Source organism: Phyllopteryx taeniolatus, chromosome 9 (assembly GCF_024500385.1).
Source record: "Phyllopteryx taeniolatus isolate TA_2022b chromosome 9, UOR_Ptae_1.2, whole genome shotgun sequence".
Taxonomy (NCBI): domain Eukaryota; kingdom Metazoa; phylum Chordata; class Actinopteri; order Syngnathiformes; family Syngnathidae; genus Phyllopteryx; species Phyllopteryx taeniolatus.
In genome coordinates this window covers 24,437,881-24,453,226 of record NC_084510.1, presented here as the reverse complement: position 1 = coordinate 24,453,226, position 15,346 = coordinate 24,437,881, and the positions used below count along the sequence as shown (strand labels likewise).

The following is a 15,346-nucleotide window of genomic DNA, read 5'->3' as shown; positions in this document are numbered from 1 at the left end:
TTATGAGATCGAAAACTGATGTCTGTCCTATCAAACCATCTTTTGATGTGAAAATAAAAAGACGCAAGTTAGTTTGTTTTGCCTACGCACAACTCGTGAGCCTCCGTAGCCTCATGTGTTCACCATTGCGTGCTTTTTGTTTAGACATCGAGATGAATTTCAGTGGCCAGTTATCTCGGTTTCAAAATTCCACTCTGATATTTGGATGTAATGTACGACTATAACTTCCAAAAATGTCATGAGAGGGCAATTATGGGGAAAACTGCTTTCACATGCACTAATCCTGCACTGGCACTGTAAATCTTTCCAAATAATTCCTCCTTGGACCGGACGGACAGTGTGGCAGCCATGCAGCAGGAATGCACAGGAAGACATGGAACTGATGAGACATAATTGAATAAACATGTGAAAAATAGCAGAGGGACTCAATCAAGGGATTCCCTGTCTGTGCGGCGCAGATCTGGGATCAAACGCTATGGCGGGGCCGAACGGCACGACACTTGAGACGGCGCTAAACGACAAATGAGGAAGCACGAAGATTAGTTGGGCTCGCAGCAATACAATTTTAAACGCTCAAACCCGATCTGTCTGGACGTGCTACACGGGACACGCTAGCGGCGGCATCAGCTGCATTACTAGTGTGACTATAGTGCAGCGTGACACATTGGAACCCGTCAACGAATTTGACAAAGAATAAGAACGTTATGCACCATGGAGGACGCGCCTTGTTTAACCGCAAACAAGCGAATCGGTAAATCCAGGCTTGTTGGTAGACAGGCTGCCGATGGCTTTAGTTAAGTAAACCCTGTTAGCTATGACCACGGGTAACTCGGTAATTTATGTAACGAAAAAAACAAACGTGACAGGATACTGTGCTGCGTGATGATGACATTGACAAAAAAAATAAGCATCAAAAACGGAACTTTTTGTCCAGCCAGTTTTGGGTCAATGGTTTGTCTCATGCCAATGAGCCACTGCTCGCCTGAGAATGGCTTTTGCTACCATGACAACTAGAGGCAGAGATATGTGGGAGCTACTTGTTGTGCCCCAAGTCCAAAAATGTGAGTGCGGTAATCACCCAGTCATTGTGGGGGATACATTTCAGAACCCTCTACACGCTTCACGCAAACTTATGAAAACTTTTTAACCACATTAGTAAATCGAATTTAACACACACACAAAAATTGCAAGCATAAAATGTATAGTACTCTATACTCTATGTATTGTGTAGTGTGTAAGATCTCTACTTGTGTCTTAAAGAGGCGGGGCTTGGTGTGGTGACGTGTGACATCAGCGAATGAGTGTCTGGTTGTGAACTGTGGCCGACAGCAGTTCCGGCTTGAGTTTGTGCGTAAGTTGGAATGCGCTATGTTAAATTAGCTAACATCGATCATTTGTGTTGGCAATGGTACACATGCTGTTTTGGTACGTTAGTTCTGTTTTGCGGTGGACACTTTGCACTTTGTTCCTATTTATTTCTTTTTTACAGTGTAATGATCCCAAACTTTGGACTTTCTGTTTTTAATACACTCTTTCCTCCTGACTCGCTGCCATCGCGGCAACTTGTATCCACATGAAGTGATGCGTGAGTCGGTGGTAACATTAGTCCGTGTGGAAAAATGATCACAGCGAAGATTCAACGTAAAAATTTTGCTTTGGCTTTTTTTTTTTTTTTTTTTTGTGTGTGTGATCAAATTATGAGTTATTCAATGAATCGTTTCGGCCCATTGCGCGCCGTTCATAACATTGAAACGTTGTAGGCTGGGACCATTGTAAACCGAGGACCCCCTGTACAAGACTGCATTTCTACTTGTTATAAGTGGAGCCAACATAAAAAGCAGAGAGCTGTCCTTAGGTGAAAAACAAGCAATTGTGAAGCCGAGAGAACCCTTGTAGGTCAAGACCACCGTACACCGAGGACTAGTTGTTACCAAAAAGTACTTTGACAATGGAAATGGGCTCTTTCGTGCCATCTTCTCACGCCCAGTAAATGCTTTTCCTGTCTCCAACTCTGTCAACCACATCAGCTCCCCACCTCTGTCATCATCCTCGTCTTTCGTTCCCCCATCGGTGCCCCCACCCGCCGCTTCTGACGCTCCTCCAAAAAACGTCTCCCACTAATAAACCGTGGTGCCAGTGCTCTTCACTGCCGTCTCGCTCATCCCAAAGCGCTGATGCAAACGACCCGGCCCACTACGCTGTTACAGTACAAGCATGTCCATCTCTCTTGTTCCAAACTTTTCCCCCCTCTTTTTTTTTTTTGCGGCTGGGGCCCTTTGTGTGTACAGTGCGCTATGCTCACTGTGGCAGCAATGTGCCAGAAAAAGCCACACAAACACACACACGGGCGCACGCACACACACATACACCGTCGCAAGACACACAGCTGGGCCCCAGCTGCACACAAAGACTGGGGTTTGGAAATCAATGAAGGAGAAAGAAGAAAAGGGGAAAGGAGTTTAAATAAATTGGCACTTGAAAAAAGAAGAAAAAGAGGGAGCGAGGCAACCGAGGAGAGGAGAGCGAAAGCCCTTCTTTATAAAAAAAAAAAAAAAAAAGACAAATCAGCTCAACAACACGGCGAGGCTCTTTCGACAGACAACACAAAGGAGTTAAATGTGTAACGCAAGCCTTCATCTGCTTCAAAGGCCTCGAAGAGTAGACAGCGGAAAAGATGTGCGCACTCTTTGGTGACCGAGGATGAGCCAACGTGGGGAAGGCAGCACAGGAGGTGTATTGCCTTTAACTCGCAGCGAAAACCTTCAAGTAACAGTAAGGAGCAACAGGAGAGTAGAGTGGAGACCATCCAGCAAGGCTGAACGAGCCTAATTTGCATATGCAAAATTCAACATTTTTTAAAAGGTCTTATGAGAATAAAGTTGTACATTTTCGAGACAAAAGGTCCTGAAAATCAAGTGGTATTTTTTGGGGTTTTTTTTTTTTTTTTTTTTTTTTTTTCACAAAACAAAAGTCGCAATCTCATGAGAATACTCCTCTTTTCGAGGGGAAAAAGTATCAAACTCATGGAAATAGTCTCTTTTTTTTTTTGTGAGAAAAAAATTCAATCTTTTGAGAATCAATTTCGAGAATAGTGTAATTGGGAAAAAAAATTGCGATCACATGACAATAGATTTTTTTTTTTTTCCAAGTTATATTTTTTAGAGAAGAAAGTCAATATATCATCATCTCTTTCTGAGAAAAATCACAATCTTGAGAATAACTCATTGAAAAAAGTTGCAATCAGGATAGTTTTTAGTTTTTGGGGGGAGAAAAAAGTTTCAACAAAATGTTTATTTTATATGAATAAATTAGAATTTTTTGGGGGGGAGTCATAATCTTATGAGAATAAAGTCCGATTTTTCTTTTTGAATAAAAGTGGGGGTTTTTTTTAGGGAAAAAAACCTGCAATCTTATGAGAGTAGTAAAAAAATTTCTGAGGAAAAAAAAAAACCTAATCTTATGAGAAGGAAGAAGTCATTTTTCAAGAGAGGAAGCTGCAATCTGGAGAGAATAATGCTGTATTTTTTTCAAGGCAAAGGTTGCAATCCTGTTGACAAATAAGTCATACTTGAGAACAAAGTCACAATTTTATGACTTCAACCTTCTGCATATCGTTAGCCTAATAGCCCAATTGCCCAAGTCATTTTTACCTCACAATAGCAAGAAAAAATACCAATGTGCTTGCTAAAAATTGGAGTTTTTCTTTGTCTGTGTAGATTCTCAGTCGTCCAGGTCACGGCAATCTTTCAAGGTTGTATCGAGATAACTGGACTTGTTTGTTTATTTTGTTGTTGTTGTTTTGTTTTCTTGTTTTCCTAAAACTTTTAAATATGACTTAGGCATCTATGTAATTAGGCTAAGGATATGCATTAATTTTGTCATTTAATGCATTTAGAAATTACAGAAAATGTAATAAATTCTCAACTCACACCATGCCCACACAAGCCCTTTAAATATATATATATATATATATATATTTACATATTTACATTTTGGCCTTTTGTCGACACACACAATGTTTTAGCTTTTGTTACGCTCCAGCCAAGGTGGTGAATACTTGTCAATTTCAAATAAATGCACAGCTGTGTCATTTTGCTGCCACTCGTGTTTTACAATTTCTATTATTTATGATCTTCGCCACATCATTTTTTTAAGCATGATTTTACATTAGCGCTTTATGTGAGCCGACTTCATTTCGTCTGGTGAACGAATGCTGATTTTTAAAGTATGCAAAAGACCGTTTAGTATGTATACATATAAATGTAAATCTTGAATGCTCGACCAAAAGCTGCCTGAGTGAGATTTTGTTCGAAGGTCGCTGTGTGTACGTAGATTTAAAAAAAATCAAAAAAAAAACAGAGGGGTTGGGGAGGAATTTGTTTGAAAACACCCGTGTGTGTGTAAATTGAGCAAAAATTCTCATATTTTCAAAATATTTCATGGACATTGTTTTGGTGTGTTTATTTAATAATAAACAAACAGCAATGAAAACATGACATCCCTGAGACTATGTAAAGGTTGCTCCAGGGCTCCCCCTACAGTTTTTCATTTTCTTAAAAATCTCATTGTTAAACGGAAGCAAAAGCACAATAAATTAGGTGGCGAAGGTTTTTCGACATTGGCAATTTGATGACCGTCCCACATGACTTGAACTACCGGGATAACGCGAACGCCGAGTGCTAATACATGAGTCTCATGACACCAAAGTACGTAAGAATACATTGCCATGCTCAGATAGTGCCATACTTATTGTTTTATATTTATGGCATACAAGTGTTTCAATGCAAATATTTACCATAATTATGACTTTACTGCTGCATTAGCATGGGTTAGTTATAAAATACGGTGCGTCGCCCCTGGCTACGGCCAATGTGTGCGCAGCGGCTGGGATTGCTTTTCTATCGTCTCTCGGCTTCACATATGCTTGTTTTTCACATTGTCAGTGTCAGGCGGAAACCTATGTCCAAATTTGGTCAATTTCCTATTTTTTCACAAATCTATATTATTGGTCAGAATCCACGTGTGACTGTTCTTTTTACAAATTATGAACCCATGTAAAGTGTTGAAAATAGCTTTCTCTCTTTGATACCATCACTGCCATTGACAACTATAGAAGTCAAATATCAATTTTAACTTGAGCTTTAGCTAACTTTGAGCTTTTTTTTTTTTTTTTTTTAAATTTCTTGGAAAATAATAGTTTTGGAGATGTTGTTCTACCCGACAGCGAGGACATGCATATAACTAGTATGAATGTAATAGCCTAGGTCGGTGGGAGATTTTGACATCCTTTCTGTTTTACGGGAAAAGTCAGAAAGGACGTAAACCGAGGAACCCCTGTACATCAAGTACAGCCTGCTCCCAGCCTATGACGGCCCCGACATTTGACATTTCGAGATTATGAACGAGTAATGGAATATGCGGTACAAGAAGGCACACTTACCCTTTTTCACTTGTTTCATATTCATGGCCTACAAATGATATTTGCGGTAATTATGACTTACCTACTGCGTTAGCATAGGTTGAAGATAAACTACGACATATTCTGATTTGCACGCAAATTCGAGTTACGTTGCCACCGTGATTGAACAAGATTTTGTTTTGGATATTCACTTTTATTAAGATGTTCGACGTTGAATAGATATTCCCCAAAGCCATGTCGATGTCGTGTTTGATGGTTATATTGACATCTGGCGGGGTTATCTCCGTAGCAAATGGATATTATCGTGACTCATGTAAAAAAAATGTTGATGGTTTGGATAGGATAGTTGAAAAGTCATTATTTCAGACCGCGCCACCTGTGCCAAAACACAAAGAGAGTGCTAATTTCCTCAGGTTTCTTGATATTGCTCAGCACTGACAGTTTTACTGGAGGGCGGACAGTAGACTCACAATGGATAGGCGCCTCGGTAAAAGGAAAAACCTTGCCTCAAATCAGTTTTTCTCTCTTCTTCTGGTTTGGAAAGAGTCCCGCGCATCGCCGCTCCGAGAGTTGCGAGCTGCCAGATTCGTTTGGTTTTATCAAGGATCCTTAACGCTCGCCCCGCAGCCAAGCGCATTCCTTAGGCTACACGCATTTACACGCTGGCGTCACGGCACCGTCTCCTACAATTGACAGCGGAGGCGATTACTGACTGCGGGGAATACATATAAAGCAGGACCTGATGATACTTTGAAGACATCCTATTAAATATAACAACCCAGTTGCGTGCTAAGTGTGTCCCGTTTTCTTTTTTTTGTCCGATGACAGCTTTGACGTGTCTGTGATGTTGTTGGTCTGCGAAATTGAGTGCGCTCGGTCGACAAACTGTTACGTGAGGGTCAAAGGTGGCTGCCTGTCAATGTGTGTGTGGCTGTGTCTGTGTGTGTGTGTGTCAAGGCTCACACTCAGGCGACACTCGCAATGAAATGAGGGGACACTTAAATAAACTACAGCGTAGAAGTAAATAGCCGGTGGTTATGTGTTAGATCGAGGACAAACAATCGCACACTTAATTCCTTTAATTCTTAATTTGTCAGAAATAAAGTGTGTCTCCTCAGATCCATGGATCCCTTAACACAAATTTCTATTCAACTCAATTAAAAAAAAAAAAAAAAACGCGACAGCTGACTTCCTGTGTATTCTACGCTACCAAGCGTGACTACGGTTTGATGACACGATTGTTTGAAGCCGATATTGTTGAAATTTTGTTTTCTTTATGGGTGGTGTCTTCGGGCAAAGTTTAACTACATGCATATATATCATATTTATACAAATATGACATGATTTTAGTTGCTTTAAGGGCATCCAGGCAAATAATTTGGCTAAACAGAGGATATGCTACTAAGACTGGGGGGGGGGGGGGGCATTTCTGTCGTGATGTCAAGTCCTGCAGGCCATACACTATGTTCATTTATGGCCCCCGAACAAAGGCACTGGAACTAAGTCTTCATCAGCTGGTTGATGGCGTAAATATAGAAGCGCATTAACAGCAAGCCACATTATAAGATGGGACCCTTCATACTTAGCACTTATTTTTTTTAATGCAATTGGAAACGCTATTCATATTTTTTTTTTTCATTGCGCGTGACCTTCATAATGGATTTAACCATCAAAAGTATCATGTGGAAACAGCCTCCACATGACTCTGATAATATAACTCCAGTGTGTGTGTGTGCTTCAAGTTTTTCGAGTCCTCTTTTTAGTCATGCTTTAAATCATGCTCAAGTCATATCTCAACTGCTCTGTTTTCATGTTATTATTTAATATTAAAGAGGGGACTTGCAAGTGTGCGTTCCAGCCCATGCTCAGCATTTCGCCTGCTGACCGTGTGCGCGCGTGTGTGTGTGCGTGTGCGCGCGTGTGTGTGCGTGTGTACGAGCTTGTGAAAACGACACGATAAATATTTTTTCAAAAAATGACTTCAACAGTGTACAAATTTGACAAAATTCACCTTTGTTATCATTTCTACAATAATATTTGACAGGCGGTTAAAATCTATATAAATGAGCCCAAAGTGGCACCTGACGTCATTCATTAGCCAAACATTTATATTAGCTATTAGCTCAAAACACTGGCTCGAACCACTGCCAAGCATCTTTTTATTTTTTTTATTTTTTTTTTATTTTTTTTTTTTGCAAGGTGCGGGAACAGCTACCTTTAAATTTCGAAATGTTTCAACAATAAACATAAGGGAAACCATAACAGTAAGTTTTAAAGTCATTTCATTGAAAGAAAAACAAATGCATATATCAACGCGTGAAGGCTCTCCTCCATCCACATCCATCTCCACCCATCCACTCCCCCCCCCCCCCCCCCCCCCCCGCCCGGCGCCCCCCCCCCTCCGCCCGGTCTAGCCGCTTACCTCGACTTCTCCTCGGGTTGGCTTGTTTCCTCCTCTTGCCCCGACTTTCCTCCGTCATGGTCGCGGCCCGAGCGCGGGGTGGGGAGGGGAGGGGGTGGGGGGGAAACTCTGGGGGGAGTCCCGTGGAAAGCGGAGGCGCGAGTGCGGTGCTCTCCGTCCGGCGTGGCAGCCTCGGGATACAAGAGGAAAGAGGAGATAGAGTAGAAAGAAAGAGAGGGAGAGAGGAGAGAGAGAGAGAGAGAGAGAGAGAGAGGCATCGCATTCACGCCCAGCGGGACACCCACAGCCCGTGGTGGGACTCCACGCGGGTGGGAGTGGGAGAGAGAGAGAGAGAGGGAGAGAGTTGTGACGTCACCCGCACGGGTTGGCATGAAGGGTGGGAATCTCGGAGTAACTATATTACCGTAACTTTAGTTTGATTTATATAGTAAATGGTAACAAAAACAAAACGAAACGTGATACAACACTTCTGAGATATTCAATACAAGGAGACAAAGATATATTTAAGAATTGCACTTTTCATTCGATAAGCCGCACCCAAATGTAGATTGGCCAATCACAGCGCAGACGTGCAACACGATCCTGGCAGGAAGCCAATAAAAGGCTATATGCAGAACGTCACGTGACCAAACCCGGAAAAACGGGACAGCGGACTTCCTGTGTATTCTACGCTACCAAGCGTGACTACGGTTTGATGACACGATTGTTTGAAGCCGATATTGCTGAAATGTTGTTTTCTTTATGGGTGGTGTCTTCGGGCAAAATTTAACTACATGCATATATATCAATTATTATAAATATGACATGATTTTGGTTGCTTTAAGGGCATCAAGGCAAAGAATTTGACATGATATGTGTAAACACGGAGCAAGCCTAAACATCGAATATATTCATTTTTGGTGGCTCTGTGGTGACATCTTGTGTGGAAAGATGACATGGACGTTTAAAGTTCTCTACAGTTACTTTGATCAGTCTCCTTCGCCAATCACCGAACTGGGAGGAAATAGGAAACGGACAAATAAAAGACAGGTATCGACGTGTGCGCGTGCGTTACGGGATTATGAAATCTACTTGTTACATATTTTTTTCCTCAATAAATTCCAACTTTAATATTTAATTAGGTAGGAAAAAAGAACATCTATTGACTTTTATTGAAAAAAATAACTTTCTAATTCCAAAACATTAGAAGAGAATAGAATTTGTATATAAAAAATATTATATTTATTCTTGTCAGAGCCACACATTTGTAAAACAAAACAAAAAAATCAACTTTGTTCTCTTGTGACTTTTTGTCAAAAAATGTCCATTTAATAGGAAAATGCTACTTTGTTAAACTAAATTTTCTTCTTAAAAGAAGATTGAATATAACTCAAAACTTTGTCTTAATATTCCGACTTTTTTGTACTACAATATGACTATTTATTGAAATAAAATGCCACTTTTTGTAGATACGTTTTAATTAAAAACACTTTATTTTTATTAATTTTTGAATTTTTAAATAGGCTTATATCATTCTAAAAAAATAGCAATGTTTCAAAAAAAAAAAAACGAAAGCAAAAACTACCTCAGTGTATTTATTTCCATTTTCAGTACTGCCCCAATTCTTCATTAATATTTACAATAATACATCTGTGAATATTTTTGGCCCACGTCGAGTTGGCACACCTCTCGTGCACGCACGTGACAACGTCGCCGCCCTCATATATGTCCCCACGTGATCCTTCCCGTATATTTGTTCAAATTAGAATTTATTGCCACGCTTCTCGACGCTGACGCACGTTTTTTTTTTCTTAGTTTTTTTTCGCTCATTATCTTCACTTCTTCAATTGACGCGCACATGCCCACACAAGTAAAATATAGCGAAAAAAGAAGAAAAAAAGTCACAGAACGTAAGCAAGACATAAAACACTGTTTGCAAAGTCTTTACTTAGTTGTTGCACCAATAAGAAGCGATTATCCCCCCCGTATTGCAGGTTAATGAGAGCAGGTAGCCCGCCCACACGTGCACACGTGCACACGCCCGCGCGGACACCCTCCTCCGCCTCCCGTTGTCGTGTTTATGGCATTGCGCGTCGCACCTGCGCGAGGACCCCGCAGAGGACCCCGTCGCGCGCCCCATTCACGCGCGGACGCCTGTAGGAAGTGGTGCATTGAGCGTCCATTGTGTTGCAACCTGGACCGTAATCTCTTTTGCAATTGAGAGAGGGGAGGTCGGGGGGGGGGGGGGAACATCCCAGGAATAAAAAGTATCAGCACAAACTTGGGTCAGACCCCCACCTAGACCCCCTATACGTATATTCGCAGTGCAACAGATGGGGGGGGGGGGGGGATTTTGCGCCGTGTGTCCCCAGTAAATAGAGGGCAAGCAGACATAACATTAGGTACAGCTAGTGACGCCCACTTGTGAATGCCACTGTCGGAGAACTACAGGTACAACACAATCGTGTCAAAGCTTGATGTAGTTAGGTAGTTCAAGTCAAAAAGTCGAACTCATTATAGAGATGCACTACCCACACTCGGAGTGGAATATTTCATGGTTTTTGTGTGTAAAATGTATAATTTGGATGATTATACTGTATCTTACGGCAAATGAAAACCCTAAATTCACCATCTCTCGAAGCTACGTAATAAACAATCAAGAAGCAACTGAAATTATTTTAAATGTTGGAATTAGACAGGAATTTGCCATCTGAAAAGTATTTTCATGTGTTTAAGGAATCTACCGGGTGATTGAAAAGTAACTCCCTATTTTTAAGTACTTGTAATTTATTTCTGAACTATAATTCTTACAAGAAATGAATCGGAGAAGAAAGTGTATTGCATGGAGTTTTATTTAAAATTTGGTATGAGCGCCAGCATTAGCCACCAGTTTCTCCAGGCGCCCGGGAACCGCATTAACCAATTTCACAAGGAACTCTTGTGGGATGGAAGACATAACTTCTCGTCTTCGCCCTTCAAGTTCTTCCAAAGTCGTTGGTTTGGTAGAATAGACGTGGTCCTTTAATCATGGAACATACACAAAAGAATTGAGAAAAAATATGACAACATATGAATAAATTAAGTATTTGAAAATAGGTAGTTACTTTTCAATCACCCTGTATATTAAATGAATTTTTTTTTTTTAACAATATTCAAATTTATTGACATACCTGTATTCACACAATACCGTGGTAAATATGTTCCGTGAACAAGCTCGTAACATTTCCTCATATATCAAATACATTTTCCACATTGAAATTTTAATTAAAATGAAATTAACGTTCCAGCCCCTCAAACAGGGGCAGAGCAAGGGGGTGGCCAGGGGCCGCAGCCACCCTAGATTGGCGCTTTATCCCCCTTTATTTGAATTTTTTGGGGGTTTAAGTAAATATATATTTTTTAATGCAATTATAATGGGTGTCAATCATCTGCACATTTTCACTTTTCATGGTCCGACCCAATCCCCATCTCCCCCAAATAGTGGAGGTCCACTGTATTCTTTATCTTCCGTGAAGAGCAAACTAATATTACTGCCGTACTGATAAGCTGAGAGAAGAGCCGAGCCTCCAGTACAGTAGAGTACAGTACATGTCTCTGATACTGGCAGGTGGCCAAGGTGCACAATTAAAGGAGAAAGTGTGTCAAAAACTCGATTCTTTTTGTTTTTAATTGTCATTACTGTATGCTTTTTTATAAAGTATAACATTATAGAGTGCTATTTTTGCAATTAAAAAACACTTCATAAAAAGTGTTTTTTGGGAGGCTCAAGTGGGATGATTTGAGCTACTAGTGGTTTGCGTGTTGTTGATAATTGCGTGTGTTGGATGTGTGCTTTGAAGGGGCGTGGCCTCATGAGTGACGTCAAGAGCTGGAGCGTCTGAGTGTGAGGTGTGGCCGACAGCAGCTCCTTGTGAGTGTTCTCATTTTGTGTGTTTGACTGTTTGTCCCGTTCAGTAAACGCCTGAAAGTGCAGCGCCACCTATGGCTCCCTTTGCCCACATGCGAGGGTATTACAGTACTAATTGCTGTATTTCTATTTTCACGTCACTCGAACGGTTGCGTATTTGAAGCTGGCTCGTAACTCAAAACTTGGCTTGTAAACATAAAGCAAAACAAAACAAAAAAAGACCAAGCGACGGCTTGTAAGTTGACCAACTCGCAAGTCAAGCTACCACTGTATATTTATTGTTATGGTTTCATCATACCCAGAGATGTTTCTATATGTTATTATATTTGAGACCTATACTAGTTAGCCTTAGAAGGCTAATTATATTCACATAATAATATAAAATACAGCGGACCCCCACATATTTGCAGTTCGGCATTTACAGATTCACCTATCCACAGATTTGGTTTTTTGCAGTGGGCGAGGGGGATCCACCCCACTTTTTAGAAAATTATTGGCGCTATATCCCCACTTATTCAATAATTATTTCGGGTACAAGAAAGCCAATCTAACTTTTGTTATAAATGCAATATATTTATTGCATTTATAATTGCCGTCAATTATCCGCAAATCTTCACTATTCACAGTCGGGCCCAGTCCCTACTCCACTGTATAAGAAACATATAAAATATATAACAATGAATACATAATATAATATATAATACACTATTAACATAAAATTATACAATAAATATATTCTTATTATTATAGTTATATATTTAATATATTTCTTATTGTCCAATATAATCAACAATAATAAGTACCACCATGATGCCACCTTACAATTTTTAACAAATAAAAAATGTAAATTGTAATTGTTTCAAGAGCTTTTTCGGAATGGGTGTACGTTTATTACAACAAAAAAAAAAGTGGGGAAAAACCGGCATTAAAATTAGCAGGTGTACCTAATATTGTGGCTGGTGTTAAAAAAAAAAAAAAAAAAAAAAAAAAGTCCACAGTTTTTTCTGGCTTTAAAATTCTGACAAATTAATTCAAAAAAAAAAATGTTTTTTTTTTTTTTTACCTGAATGAATGCTAAATAACAAACCAGTACTCCATCTGTTAATTGAAGCCCTTTGTTTCCTAACAGACTGGAAAAGAAAGCATCCTGGTGGCAGGGATGGAGGTTGGGGGGGGGGGGGGGGGGGCAGAGGGAGGGGTTTGTTTGAAGAAAGCGGGACAGAAGGGTCACCGTGGGCCTTTTGTTGGCGGGACGGACGCACGGGAGGGAGGAGGAGAGGCTTGGGGGAGGGAGGGGAGGCAATAAACTTTGCTACAGATGAGGGTCACAAAGGTGCAGAGGTGCTTCAGAGGTCCTGGGAGTCTGTCATACGTGGCCCCCCTGGGTGTGATTTCCACCAAAATAGCGCAAATGACACTTATTGATTGACTTGCTGAATTTGCCATTCTGTTTTTTTGTGTGTTCAAACCACCTGTTTGATTCATCCAAATCCCAGGTGTATTGAGACTCTTTTATGGGTATACTCAAGTACCACCTAAATATCTTCTCAGCACCTCTGAAATGGCCTGGTGGTAGTAATAATTGGGATTCACATCTTGGCTTGGTCTTTAAGTCATGACCCACTCTGAGAGGACATAAACAAACACACGAACAAACAAAAATCACCTTTAAAAAAAAACATTAAACAGTGGTGCCCAAAGAATTTTTTTCGAGACACTAACCGTCGTTTGGATTCTTTTTTGCTTTGATTTAAGAACACAAATTTGAGATATGAGCACTGCATGGTGGCTGTGAATTCAACTTGCATCACAACGAGCAGCAGTTTGCATGATAGTGAACAATTCCTCAAACTTCAACTGGGAGTAGCATTAAAAGGCTATTAAAGGTATAATAGCCTTTTAATGCTACTCCCAGTTGAAGTTTACGGTCAAACCGAACATCAAACAAGGAGAATTACACGTCGTGTATTTAAAACAACCACAAAACTTTGCCTTAGGAAAGTCTGCTTAGCTTAATGCTACCAAACAATACAAAATGCCACAGACAGGCTTGCGAATGGCATCTGTGTCGCGATGTAATCACCCTCTAAGTGTCAGATATTTGAACACAAACGATGGAGCGACCCAAATAGACAGACAGTATAACAATACTCTCAGGCTTGTTCTTTATCCTTTGTGAAAAATGACTAATATACTGCAGCTTACAGACTCAGTTGTGAAAGTCTTCTTCGTGTGTGCGTTTCTTTGTCTTTATGATACAGCTCCTTCTGGTGGCCAAGACATGCACACCAGAAGGAGCAGCACAATGTCCATTGAATTGAAATATGTGGCAAAAACTGTTTAATTCTTTATCTTCTAGTTAATTATGTCATTACTTGTTTTTTTGGAATTACAATATTACAGAGTGCTGGTTTTCTTATTAAAAACGCATTACAATTTTTTTTTTTTTTACCTTATTTTGGCGAGGCTGAAATGGATTATTGGCATTTCCATTCATTTAAATGGGGAAAGACGATTGCAGATCCAACTGTTCTGAGTTATCAAACAAGAAACAGAGTCATGACATAATTAAATGGAATGTAAAGAATTAAACGGTGAGTGCATCGTAATGCTGCAATTCAATTAGTTGTGCAGCTCCTTCTGGTGTGCACACCTTGGACACCAGTATAATACAGTCATGCAGACACAAACAAAGATGAATAGTCCTTCTATTAGTACTGTAAGTGATCCAATAAGATGTTGTAATAATAGTCATTTTCTTGTCGAGGATAAAGAATATATGCCCATGAGTATTGTCATATTATCTGTCTGCATGTGTTGTGCCACTGTTTGTTTTCAAATATCCGTTGCTTATGAGGTTCTAAATCCGTAACTCTCGATGCTAAGCGTTAGCATGTCAATGGTGTTTTCCATCATAGCATTAAGCTCGCGGGCCATTCTAATGGCAACGTTGTTTTGTTGTTTGAAATACACAGCTTGTGATCGTCTTAGTGTGATGTTTAGTTTGACAGTCAACTTCAACTGGGAGTGGCAATAAATAAAAACATCTTGAAGCTGCTTTTTTGATGAATTGTTCACTTACATGTATTTGCCAATGTGTTGCTGATTGTAAGGTGAGTCGAATTGAGTTTACTTTACTGCCACCATACATGCGCTCGTATCATTCCATTTACTTCACAGGGTCTTTAAGATCCTCAATTTGTCCCTGATCCAAACTGCGCAAAATGATCCGCAAAGTTGTACAAACACAAAATGGAGGACGTATATATCGCACTCGAGCACACACGTTATTGGTTAAATCCCAACTCTGGTTTCAATGTTGTGCTGTGCTAAGACAACAATGCAAAAATGTTACACACACACACACACACACGAATGCCTGCATGCACGAGGAGGAGCATGGAAGGAAGCAGTCCCACTGGGGTTTTGTCCCAGCCTGTGGTCTACGGGTTCAAAGCTTTCCAGCCCGGGGAGGGAAAGCCTTTAAACAGCATATTAAGCAGGAGTTAATTATATGCCAAAGCTAAGTGACAAAGGGAAAGAAAAGCCTCCCTCTGAATGGCGGAACAAGAAAAGAGAAAAGTCATTATGCTGCCCACTTCTTTGCATTTGAAAACCT

The 15,346-nt window shown here is 40.3% G+C and overlaps 1 protein-coding gene across 1 annotated transcript in view; it reads right to left on the bottom strand.

Annotated features, from left to right (window-relative positions):
- The window catches only part of LOC133484117 (zinc finger E-box-binding homeobox 2-like), a 40,858-nt gene extending 32,727 nt beyond the window's left edge, over window positions 1-8,131 (bottom strand). Inside the window, exon 1 of the mRNA XM_061786245.1 lies at window positions 7,842-8,131. Coding sequence (XP_061642229.1) covers window positions 7,842-8,103 — 262 coding nt within the window. The 5' untranslated portion in view covers window positions 8,104-8,131. The remainder of the gene's footprint in view (window positions 1-7,841) is intronic.
- Between the last annotated feature and the right edge of the window lie 7,215 nt (window positions 8,132-15,346).